The following is a 13,560-nucleotide window of genomic DNA, read 5'->3' on the forward strand; positions in this document are numbered from 1 at the left end:
TGCCCCACAGATGCTCAATAGGGTTTAGGTCTGGAGACATGCTTGGCCAGACCATCACCTTTACCCTCAGCTTCTTTAGCAAGGTAATGGCCTTCTTGGAGGTGTGTTTGGGGTCGTTATCATGTTGGAATACTGCCCTGCGGCCCAGTTTCTGATGGGAGGGAATCATGCTCTGCTTCAGTATGTCACAGTACATGTTGGCATTGATGGTTCCCTCAATGAACTGTAGCTCCCCAGTGCAGGAAGCGCTCAAACAGCCCCAGACTATGAAACTCCCACCACCATGCTTAACTGTAGGCAAGATACACTTGTCTTTGTACTCCTCACCTGATTGCCGCCACACACGCTTGACACCATCTGAACCAAATAAGTTTATCTTGGTCTCATTAGACCACAGAGCATGATTCCAGTAATCCATGTCCTTAGTCTGCTTGTCTTCAGCAAACTGTTTGCGGGCTTTCTTGTGTATCATCTTTAGAAGAGGCTTCCTTCTGGGATGACAGCCATGCAGACCAATTTGATGCAGCATGTGGCGTATGGTCAGAGCATTGACGGGCTGACCCCCCCCCACCCCTTCAACCTCCGCAGCAATGCTGGCAACACTCATACATCTATTTCCCAAAGACAACCTCTGGATATGACGCTGATCACATGCACTCAACTACTTTGATCGACCATGGCGAGTCCTCTTATAGTCTAAGTCATCTTCATGTAAAGCAACAATTCTTTTTTTCAGATCCTCAGAGAGTTATTTGCCATGAGATGCCATGCTGAACTTCCAGTGACCAGTATGAGAGAGTGAGAGTGATTATACCAAATTTAACACATCTGCTCCCCATTCACACCTGAGACCTTGTAACACTAACGTTTCACATGACACCCGGGAGGGAAAATGGCTAATTAGGCCAAATTTGGACATTTTCACTTAGGGGTTTACTCACTTTTGTTGCCAGCGGTTTAGCTATTAATGGCTGTGTGTTGAGTTATTTTGAGGGGACAGCAAATTTACACTGTTATCCAAGCTGTCCACTCACTACTTTACATTGTAGAAAAGTGTCATTTCTTCAGTGTTGTCACATGAAAAGATATAATAAAATATTTACAAAAATGTGGGAGGTGTACTCACTTTTGTGAGATACTGTAGGTGGGGGGCTGGTAGACTAAAGCGGCCTCTGACTTTCTATATACTATATCTTGGACGCACAAACAGCAACATTTTCCTTCCATAATCTTCAACTCTTTTCCTGTCCACCTGAGAGTTTTGGGCATTCCCACCAAAGTTTGCAACCTTTGTATGTTTGTCTATCGTCTTGCGTATTACATAAAATATTAATATGTAAGGCAAATCAGGGAGACACTGTTCTCCTCCTCACCACTACAGCCGTGTAGCTGAGACACCAGATTGTGACGTCAACGACTCTTCCCAATGCATTGCGTCACCGATCATGTGACTTCTTCAAGGGATCCTAGAACATATTACTGAGATCTTTGTTTGACCCAAGGGGGTTGCCTCCTAAGGTGAGCAGGCATTGCACCTGGTGATTGAAGTGGTGGCACGGATCACATAATCAACCATTATATTCTGTGGAGGAGCACTTTATTAACACTCATTTTTATATTGACTTTTTTATGTTGAATTTTTTTCGTATTACCAATTGTTGGAAATTTGCACTATCAATTTTTTATTTATTTACATTTCACTTTATGTACACTACATCATATAGAACAAGCGCACCATTGCTCAAGAATTTAAGTTCATTATATAATGTCACTGGTTAACAAACTTAAAATCAGAGCAATTCAAATTGCAGTGTTATAGATTACATATCGAAAGGTTTTGGTTCTCTTTACTTACTAAAATTGTATACTTACCATGGCGCACACTACTCGACTTATGTATACTGCATTATTTCTACAAGATAAATCCTTAAAAGCATCTTTCAGGTAGTTTAAATTCTTGTCCAACAGCTTTAAGCTGATATCCAAGATGTCTTCTTCAAACTATAATGAAAGATTGACTTAATATTAGTATATGGGGCAACATCATATAATAAATATAAAAGAATATTCTGAGAGCTAATGATGGCACCTGACCTACTGGTTCCCTTTTTTTTTTTTTACATTTGCAAATTTTTTTTTTTACCCATTTGCTGAAAATCTGGACATAGATCAGTAACCTTTCTTTTCGTTAAGCCCTTGTTCACACTGCCTCAGCTTCAAAGTCACGTGACTTAATGGGGCAAGACTTGTCATGAGACTTTGAACTCTCAAGTTGCATGACAAGTCGCGGCAGTGTGAACCGGGGCTAACAGCTAATCGGCAATGATAGGGAAGAGGGGTGTAAACAGATTACCCAAATAAGGTATTACTGTGTTGGTTGTGGTAATTATTTCCTTGATTAACTGCTTAAGGACCGCCCGCTGCAGTTGTATTGCGGCAGGTTGGCTCCCCTGCGCGTGACCGCGGGACGGGCGGACTCGATGTCCACCGGCGATCCTCGATCGTGGTGAGAAGAGGCAGAACGGGGAACTGTAAACTAGGCGATTCCCCGTTCTGCCTGGTGACATGACAGAGATCTTCTGTTCCCAGCGATTGGGAACAGTGATCTCTGTCATGTCCCCGACAGCCCGCCCCACCTACAGTTAGAACACGCTGAGGGAACACGGTTAACTCCTTGATCGCCCCCTAGTGTTAACCCCTTCCCTGCCAGTGTAATTTTTACATTGATCAGTGCATCTTTATAGCACTGATCAATGTAATAATGTCACTGGTCCCCAAAAAGTGTAATTTGGGGTCAGATTTGTCCGACGCAATGTCGCAGTCCTGCTAAAAATTGCAGATCACCGCCATAGCCAGTAGAAACAATAAAACAAAAAAATAAAAGTCCCTAAATCTATCCCGTAGTTTGTAGACGCGATAACTTTTACGCAAACCAATCAATATACGCCTATTGCCTTTTTTTTTTTTTACCAAAAATAGATAGAAGAATATATATCGGCCTAAACTAAAGAAAGAAATTCGTTTTTTTGGATATGTATTATAGCAAACAGTAAAAAATTTTTTTTTTTCAAAATTGGCGCTCTTTGTTTCTTTATAGCGCAAAAATTAAAACTGCAGAGGTGATCAAATACCACCAAAATAACGCTCTATTTGTGTGAAAAAAAGGACGTCAATGTTGTTTGGGTACAGCGTCGCAAGACCGCTCAATTGTCAGTTAAAGTGAAGCAGTGCCGTGTCGCAAAAAATGGCCTGGTCATTAAGGGGCAAATCCTTCCGGTAAAGCATAACTAAAGGCAAGACGTTTTTTTAAATTTTGGATAGAGTGGACCTGGATTAGAACCCCTGTCTGTTTTTATTACTGTCTGTGCCACTGTCAAGGAAATTCATCCACTCTATTTGTCCTGTTTGCCATTGTCATTGAAAGTAAAAGAAAATCCCAAATTTTGGGTTGTCTGCAGAAACGTAATAGAGGGAAAAACTTCCAATAGGGACTCTAGTTCTGGTGACCTGGGGGTCCCAAAGGAATTCCCCTAATTTGCGGGGATTTCCCCTCACTCCCCGTTTTAGCTATGGGACAGGAAGTGAAGGGAAATCTCCGCAATGTGACACAGATGGCGAAAAAAAATCTAACAGGGGTTATAACCCTTCCTTGCTCTATCGAAAATGAAAAGAACAGTTTTGCCTATAGTTTTGCTTTAAATGTACGTTCTGCTGTGTTAGCTGCATTGTTTACTTAGTGTTGCCCAGCAGAAGCAGATAAGGGTTAACTCTGCTAGTCAGACTTTTCTGGGCTTTTCTGAGGAGCACTGCCCTCTGCAAGTCTAAAAAGGGGATCTGTATCTAGGTGAAAAGTGATAACTGCTCTCTGTCTGGGAAGAAAGGCAAGAGCTGCTGAGGATGTAATCTCCACTTGACTACTTTACCACCCCTTCTGGGTTCCAGGGGCTATGGACTTACATGGACTTATGCTACTAGTTATGGATTCACTGCCAGTTATGGACTCTTGCCTTACTAAGGACTTTAATGGACTGTACCACTTAATTAAGGTATGACTACCTCATGGGACACTATTAAGGGGCACTAGAGAACTTTGTGAGAAATGTGATGGAGATGTTATCAAGTACTGCTCCAATGTCTCATTTAACTACTTTAGTAAAGGATCTTTATTGTTTATCTAAATAACCTGGTCTGAAGTCTCTCAAGGAGTGCATGTATCAAAAGAACAGGGCTTATCCAAAGGCATGTGAGAAGTTACAGAAGATACGGTACATGGGTCTAACGAGCAGAGAAGCTGTCCTAAGGAGGCTATATAGCCATTGCTAAGGACTACCATGTTTGTGTCACTTGCTAAAGCAGCCAACCAGCCAGGAAACACGTGACATGGCAGGGGTGACCGATACTCTAGTGGTGAAAGGGTGTTGTGCTCGTCCCCCTGACTAGTCACCGGTTCCCCACGCCGGTTGGTTGGGACCAACCTCGTGGCACAGAGTACCTAGGGACCTAGCCTGGAGTCACAGAGAGAGATGGAGAGGGGGCCCCAGGAGGAGAACAAGCACTGAGTTATGGAGAAGTGTGTTTCCTGCATCCATTAGTAACATACAGAACATTGTCACTGAGAGTGAGGTGACGGGACTGCTGAGTTGGTGGAGAGCGGCACAAGCTCCATGGTACCGGCTCAGAACTGCATGTTGTGTCTGCAGTGCATTTTTCAATGGACTTTTGTTACATAGATCGGTGCCTACATCCAATCAAATGCAGGCACTGTTCTGGTGTTCTGACAGCCGACAGGGGAGATATGTCCATCCACGATGTTAGTGTGGATAAAAGAATCTGTTAGATTATGATGTCTTCATGTCAGCGCCACGCTCTGTATCTCTGAGGAATTCTCACCATTGGAGAAGATATGAAGAAGAAAAGGAGCCTGCGTGTTATGTGACTAGAGCTCAGAGCTGGGCCTTAAAGAGACAATGAGGTTGATTTATTAAATGCAAATAGACAGTTCACTTTGCAAGGGAATTTTGCCCAGAGCTAAGTTAATGAGCTGAAGCCCTGCTGACTTCCATCATTTAATCATGTGCAGAAAAATTGCTGTTTTTTATTTTTTTATTATCCTTGCATGCAATTGAGTATTCCTGATAAAGTGACATTTTACCACATTCACTAATTTCTTGCACTGTTAACAACCTATTTGCCTTTAGTAAATAAACTCCAATGCCACCTTGCCATTTCTGCTAATGCAGTATATACAGTATTTGCTGCTCAGTAGTAAAATGTGCAATAAAGGAAGTTGTTTCATATTTCTTTGAGTGTTAGTATTAGAACATATAATAGTAACAGCAGAATAGCCATTTTTTAGAGTAAACCAACACCATATACCTGCCCAAAGTTCCATGGACAAGAAGAAATCCATTTGTGGTTGCCTTGATAAACAAACCCGTAGTCATTAATGATATATTCCTGTCGCTTGGGTTCATTCTCCAAGAAGACGTCATCATCTGCCAAGTTCAGACAAGACATAAACTTACAAATTTCTGGCAGACACTAAAACAAGTACCATCATATATACGTAATTGTCTCGATTTATATTATTCTGTTTTCAAGACGATCATGTAATTTTCTTAATCCAGTAATTTTTGGATTTTTGCATTCTCATCAAGGTTTCACCAGAAGTAATTTAAGTAAAGGTATTGAGAACTTTTGTGATGTATTTCAGTTTAGTTACTACTGTGTTTTTTCTTTTATTGTAAAGCATATCTAAACCCAAGTTCAAAACTGTAATTTACTGTATTGTATCTTACCAGTCCTTCGATGTGGTGGCTGCATTTGTTTTCTTTTTTTAAGCCTTTTTTTTCACCTGGTCATCTTGCCAGTAAAACTCATCCTAGGGTGACAATGCTTACTCCCCATACTCTATCTAGAGAGCTCAGTCACCTTAGGATAGGACTACAAATCTTTTCCTTTCTCCTCTCCATTACATAGAGGCAACAGGATCTGAAGTCCACAGAGATTACAGGGAACAACGTAATTGAGTAGAATAATGCACTGGCAGAGTACATGGGAAGTTACTAACTCACATTATTTCTGGCAGGATCAACAGGTATTTTTTGCATGTATCGAACAGATATAAAAATGATTTAATGGTGCATTTAACAGAGCAATCGAAACAGCAAATAATCCGGTAGACATAACTTCCCTTTCGATTGATGTAGATTTGATTTAGATCAGATACGTTCAAACTAAGTTGACCAGGCACGGTGGAAAATGATTGATCATTTTTCATTCATTGGTGACATTGGAATACTGTGTTCAAGAATGTGATCCCCTTCTGATTGATTAGTTTAGGAGATTGCATGGAAAAAACAGAGATGTGATCAATAACTTATGATCTGATCTATATATTGATCGAAATCTACCCCCTAAGTGTGGACTATTGATCACAGGAAATCCTCTTGATAAAGTCCATGTGACGAAATATGCAGAGGTAGTGATGTCAGACGCTGGACTGGAAACCAGGAGTGGGATATCCTCCATGTTTACCAACTTCTGTGGATGATATAGCGGTTACATTTTAGATCAATGTATGCGCATTTTTAATATGACTAATGCCGCGTACACACGACCGGTTTTGCCATCGGAATAAACTCCAAAGGTTTCTCCGACGGAACTCCGACGGAATTCCATTCAAGCGGTCTTGCCTACACACGGTCAAACCAAAGTCCGACCAAAGTCCGACCGTCAAGAACGCGGTGACCTACAACACTTATGACGGGACTTGAAAAAGGAAGTTCAATATCCAGTAGCTTCCATCTCGTACTTGCTTCAGAGCATGCGCCGTTTTTGGTCTGTTGGAACAGCATACAGACGATCGGTTTTCCCGATAGGAATTGGTTCCGTCGGAAATATATTTATTTATTTTATTTTTATTTATTTCAGGTACTTATATAGCGCCGTCAATTTACGCAGCGCTTTACATATACATTGTACATTCACATCAGTCCCTACCCTCAAGGAGCTTACAATCTAAGGTCCCTAACTCACATTCATACATACTAGGGACAATTTAGACAGGATCCAATTAACCTACCAGCATGTCTTTGGAGTGTGGGAGGAAACCGGAGTACCCGGAGGAAACCCACGCAGGCACAGGGAGAACATGCAAACTCCAGGCAGGTGGTGTCATGGTTGGGATTCGAACCAGCGACCCTTCTTTCTGCTAGGCGAGAGTGCTACCCACTACGCCACTGTACCTGGTCTCTCACAGCACACAGGACATGGACATGTAATTATTTTTTAGTAAAAAAGACTTCTATCAGTGCCTGGTTAAAGCTTGTAGGAGGAGTTTTCATTCTACTCTGACTGTCCTATGAGGCTGCATGACTCCCGATCCTCTGTTTGGACAGTGCTGATTGGCTCTGTGCTGATCATATGCACCCCCCCCCCCCAAAAAAAAAACAAAAAAAACTATCTAGCAACATATATCAAACTGAGCATGTGCAGAGTGACTCCAAAGGCTCTGTACTATCAGGAGATGGATTGGGGACAGTGGAAAAAGGGGAAGATCAGAGAAGACAGGATCAAACAGCCGTTTTACACAATGCGGAGGATTAACCCCTTAGGTTCCACAGTGAGTATAACAAGCATGTTTTACTGCATTTACAGACTGATTTTACTGTTGTGGGTTTAGTAACACTTTAATAGAGCAAAGACTGGTGGATGTTAAACAGCTGACTTGTGGGAGGGAAAGAGACACCTGTTAGCCTTTACATATATTGCATCTTGCCTGATATGACCCATTAATATCGAAGAGTCTAAATAACTGGTTGAGAGTCCATTTTATATATATATATATATATATATATATATATATATATATATATATATATATATATATATATATATATATATATATATACTGCACGGTAGTGAAATAGTGATGAGAAGAACAAATTTCACTTTGCTATGGATGCTTTGTGGACTGAACCGTTTTATGCACAAGAGTGTGGACAATTGCAATTCAATTGTATTTTTGCCAATTTATTAGCACGTCTGTATAATTGTATTTATGTTTATGACACTATTGTTGGTTAGTGTATTATTGTGATTATAGCGCTGGTATTGTAATATATATCGATCAAAAGGGTTTTTTTGACCACAGATCGAGGGAGATTATCAGTGGTCTTGTATGTCTTCCATTTTCTAATTATTGCTCCCACAGTTGATTTCTTCACACCAAGCTGCTTGCCTATTGCAGATTCAGTCTTCCCAGCCTGGTGCAGTTCTACAATTTTGTTTCTGGTGTCCTTCGACAGCTCTTTAGTCTTCACCATAGTGGAGTTTGGAGTGTGACTGTTTGGGGTTGTGGACAGGTGTCTTTTATACTGATAACAAGTTCAAACAGGTGCCATTAATACAGGTAATGAGTGGAGGACAGAGGAGCCTCTTAAAGAAGAAGATACAGGTCTGTGAGAGCCAGAAATATTGCTTATTTGTAGGTGACAAAATACTTGTTTTCCACCATAATTTGCAAATAAATTCTTTCAAAAATCAGACAATGTGATTGTCTGGATTTGTTTCCACATTTTGTCTCATAGTTGGGTATACCTATGATGACAATTACAGGCCTCCTCCACTTTTTAAGTGTGAGAACTTAAGTGGGAGTGGGAGCACAATTGGTGGCTGACTAAATATTTTTTTGCCCCACTGTATGTGTTTGAGCTTTGGGGTGTACACCCTAATGCAATAGGCTGAGTGCACCTATGCCATACATATGACCTCAGACACAGATTTTAATAATTGCAGGCCAAATCAATTTTGATTGGTTGTTATGATCACTGCACCTTTTCATTAATTTTTAATGAATCTGTTATGATACTCTGTTAGGTAAAAAACCTCAAGAAACTGTTTACGCAACCACACCTAAAATCATGTGTGGATAGCCGGCAAGCACTTGGCAAGAGTTTGATATCCTCAAACTGCACTTTTTCCCAAATGTTTTATACTCTGTAAGGGCCTAGAGCCCAAACTGGCCTTTAACTGGTCTTAGGGGCATTATTCCTCCCCCTGACACCAATGATGGGGCACTATTCCTCCCCCTGACACCAATGATGGGGAACTATTCCTCCCACTGACACCAATGATGGGGCATTATTATTCAGACTGACAACAACAATGGGGAATAATGATTCTTCCCAGTGACAGAAATGATGAGCGCACTATTCCTCTTACTGACACAATGATGGGGCTGTATCCCTCCCACTGACACCAATGATGGAGCACTATTACTCCCACTGACACCAATGATGGGACACCATTCCTCCCACTGACACCAATGATGGGACACCATTCCTCCCACTGACACCAATGATGGGGCACTATTCCTCTTACTGACACAATGATGGGGCTGTATCCCTCCCACTGACACCAATGATGGAGCACTATTACTCCCACTGACACCAATGATGGGACACCATTCCTCCCACTGACACCAATGATGGGACACCATTCCTCCCACTGACACCAATGATGGGGCACTACTCCTACCAATGACACCAATGATGGGGCACTATTCCTCCTACTGACACCAATGATGGGGCCTTATTCCTTCCACTAACACCAATGATGGAACACCATTCCTCCCACTGACACCAATGATAGGGCACTATTCTTCCCACTGATGCCAACAATGGGGAATAATGATCCTTTCCATTGACAGAAATGATGAGGCACTATTCCTCCCATTGACACCACGAAAGGGGCATTTTTCTACTACCACTGACCACCAACCCTGGCACATTTTTTTTAACAACCACTTGCCTTCAAGCGGGGTAGGTTATTTACTCCCACTGATTCCGGGTATTTTCTACTCCCACTTATCACAGTCTGACCCTCCTAAAGGCTCAAGACTTGGGACCTGACTCTTTGTTTAGAATGTTCTGGAGGTTTTTCACAGCTATTGCTGTGTGGTTGTTGGTTCAATAGGTGTAGTTGCTCTAATCAGTAATTAAATCATTGTTATAATTAGGTTCATACAGAACAACAGTTGTCTTTTATCCATTGTTTCTCCTGACACTAGTTTGACAAGAGGCACTGAATCAGCATGCTTCTGCTGTCTCTATAATGCCACACTCACTCTCTAAGTGACAGCATGCTTTTTGGCCATCTGTTTAAACTGACTAAGGGCTCTATCAGACAGGCAGTAATGCTTGCAGACCATGGATTGCTTTTCAGAGGGTGGTATAGAGACAGCTGGCAGGCGTTGGAGGTGCTATGCCCTCCTTCTGATGTCTGTTTATTAATTTCTTTTTACTTGTTTTTTAATTAGCAACTGGCAATTTTACATTGCAAGAGCACTCTGCAACAGTGAGCCAAGCGTTTGACTCGCGGTTGTAGTGTGGCCCTATTGATCTCTATGGACCTGTTGATCTCAATGGGTGAATTTGACAGGCGGTGCCACTTGTCAAACTCTGCAGTTTGAAATGCTTCAGCTTCAAAGCAAGGCATCGAGCCCATGACATGTGTACAACACTGTCAGGCTGTAATGTTAGAATTCTGGTGGGTGGCTGGGGGGAGGGGGGCATAAAAAACAGTGGCTCTGCCAGCTGTTTTTAACTGCCGCCCTGGTCGCCAGTGTGAAATAGCCCCAATTTAGCCACTCCCATCTCTCCTAGGCATATTAAGGAGGATGTGCCCCTCCTCTAAATCATTTAGCTGTTTCCAGCACAGCATCTGTAGAAAGAACTTACAGCAAGCTTGTGTTCTTGTATAGCATTTTCCTCCTGCTCTCTGCAAGTGGTAAATATGCAATATTAATATGCATTTTTTTTTTTTTACGTGATTAAAAGAAAAACAGAAAATGCTAAATATTATATTTTAGTACATAAGTGAAAGGAATTCTGGTTCTGGGCGACCATCCTTGGTTAATTCAGGCAGACCACCGGGATCCTTGGATCCGTGAGAGACCACATGAGACACGGGGAACAAGCTGGAGTGTGTTCATAAGATCTCTGACTTTATTTGAATACAACAATAGTATATATACCAGTAAAAATACATGTCTAAGGGTTATTCAAACTTTACACTCAGTACTTTCTTATCAAGAGTTATGCTGCGTACACACGATCGGTTTCCTCGTCGGAAAAAGATATGATGGCTTTTCCGACGGGATTCCGCTCAAGCTTGGCTTGCATACACACGGTCACGCAAAAGTTCGCTGAAATTACGACCGTCAAGAATGCGGTGACGTACAACACTATGACGAGCCGAGAAAATGACGTTCAATGCTTCCGAGCATGCTTCGAATTGTTTCCGAACATGCGTAGGGATTTTGCGCGTCGGAATTGCCACAGATGATCGCATTTTTCGGATAGGAACTTTTACGACCGAAATATTGAGAGCATGCTCTCATTCTTTTGCTGACTGGAATTTCGCCAGCAAACACCGATGGAGCATACACACGGTAATATTTTCTGATGAAAAACTCTCATCTGTCTTTTGCGGGCCGAAATTCCGACCGTGTGTACGCGGCATTAGGCTGCTTGACTAGATAACAAGAAATAGCTGATGACTTGCTGACACAAATTTGGCTTAACCACAGTATCTCATAGGGCAGTGATGGCAAACCTTGGCACCCCAGATGTTTTGGAACAACATTTCCCATGATGCTCACGCACTCTTCAGTGTGGTTGAGCATCATGGGAAATGTAGTTCCAAAACATCTGGGGTGCCAAGGTTCACCATCACGGTCATAGGGTGTGGTTCTATGCAAACGTCTAAGCTGATTATGGCAAAACTCACACACACGAAAAGTTCTCTTCTACTTTATGTAAAATGGAAGAGAATCTAAGATGGAGTCAGTTGTTTATACATTCTATTACAATAAGGAAAGTAAAATTATGTAAAAAACAAACAAAAAAAAACAAGTTTCCTTGAAATGCTTTTGACATACCTGCACACCAGGGGTTGAACAGCAGCACAAACGTCCCTAGCTGATAAACCGCGGCTTTACTGCCCTTGGAAAGCTGAACCTTTAAAGTATATTGTCCAATAATAGCATTGGGTGACGGCATGATGACGATTACCGCTGATTCGGATCCACTGGACTCCAGAGCTGCACTCCAGGCTCTTCTGTTTAATGCCTTTGTTATGGGGAATATGACTTTTGTTCCAGAAGGCTGGTCAGGCCACGGTCCTAATAACACAAAACAGTAAAAGTATACAAAGAAGGGTGGATCAAAGAGAAGATTTATTGTTAAAGCTCGGTATTAGTCAAGGTGTAATAATACATTTTTATTTGCCATAGGATGTTATTGTTTACTTTACTGAGCCTTCATGGCTTCTTTGAGGGAAATCACTTGCCTGTCTCAGCAATGCAGAGAATTTTGTCTTTTCCTTCATCAAATCCTTTTGTTTTGAAGTGTAAGACTAATGAAAACGGCTGTCCTCTGCGAAGGATAAGACGCCTGTCACTAAATTCTATTGTATGGTGCAAGGTGTTGTTTTTCTGGTATTGAAAGTCTGTATAGGCCACATCCAGTACTAGAAGAAGAAAACATAAACATACTTAGAATGCCTGATACTAATGTGTTCACAGGGTTCATAGACAATTTATCCTGTAAAAAAGCTAAAGTTGATTTGAATCCTAACTGAACATTTAGTTTTCTAAAGCATGTATATCATAGCCAACTGCCATTTTTTAAAATACAATACCGTGTTCACTTATTTTTTTTCAATCTTTGCATGACCAGTGTAGTTAAGATATCACAAACTTATCCTAACCCCATTTTTACCCATAACTTACCCAAAAGACTTTCCCCTGCCCCACCAATGATAAGACCACACATGAGTTTTTGGAGTTTAAATAGCCATAGCAGCCTTTTATTACCAAAACTTAAATAATTTCCAAATAACGTTTATAACGGCAACTTTTTTAAACATACAGCTTGCTGGTCTTTGACGGCACCCCCAACTTAACATTTTCCACCAATTACCTGCGGGACCTTTTTACCGTACCAGGCCTGCAGGCGTATCACAGCTCGGAGACAACCCCTTTCCCGCAGTGCAACCATAACCGTATTCCAGCTATCAGTTCCACTGGAATACCCCATACCACCGATGAGCCCCCCACCACTTCCATCACATATGTTATCTGCCACCATCAAAGACCAAGGACACCGCCGTTACAGAGCTGCTATGACGACCCAAATCCAATAACCTGAAATAAAAGAAAACAAACAAACAACACACAAAGACAACAAACAGGGAGGGTGGGTGGGAAAAACTGCCTCCGGGCCTCATTTCTGTGTGCTATTGCTCTCTAACCACTTAAGGACTGAGCCTCTTTTTTAGATGTGTTGTTTACAAGTTAAAAACTGTTTTTTTTTGCTAGAAAATTACTTAGAACCCCCAAACATTATACATTTTTTTCCTAACACCCTAGAGAATAAAATGGCGATCGTTGCAATACTTTCTGTCATACCGTATTTGCGCAGCGGTCTTACAAGCGCACTTTTTTTGGAAAAAATATACTTTTTTGAATTAGAAAATAAGACAACAGTAAAGTTA

General features: G+C 41.5%; 1 protein-coding gene across 1 annotated transcript in view; it reads right to left on the reverse strand.

Annotated features, from left to right (window-relative positions):
• The window catches only part of LOC141113280 (protein-glutamine gamma-glutamyltransferase 5-like), a 74,801-nt gene that overhangs the window by 25,524 nt on the left and 35,717 nt on the right, over nt 1-13,560 (reverse strand). The window contains exons 2-5 of the mRNA XM_073606307.1: nt 12,355-12,534; nt 11,945-12,187; nt 5,377-5,495; nt 1,873-2,001 (exon numbers count right to left, since the gene is read on the reverse strand). Coding sequence (XP_073462408.1) covers nt 1,873-2,001; nt 5,377-5,495; nt 11,945-12,187; nt 12,355-12,534 — 671 coding nt within the window. The remainder of the gene's footprint in view (nt 1-1,872; nt 2,002-5,376; nt 5,496-11,944; nt 12,188-12,354; nt 12,535-13,560) is intronic.

The sequence above is a fragment of the Aquarana catesbeiana genome, linkage group LG12 (genome assembly GCF_042186555.1).
Source record: "Aquarana catesbeiana isolate 2022-GZ linkage group LG12, ASM4218655v1, whole genome shotgun sequence".
Lineage (NCBI taxonomy): Eukaryota > Metazoa > Chordata > Amphibia > Anura > Ranidae > Aquarana > Aquarana catesbeiana.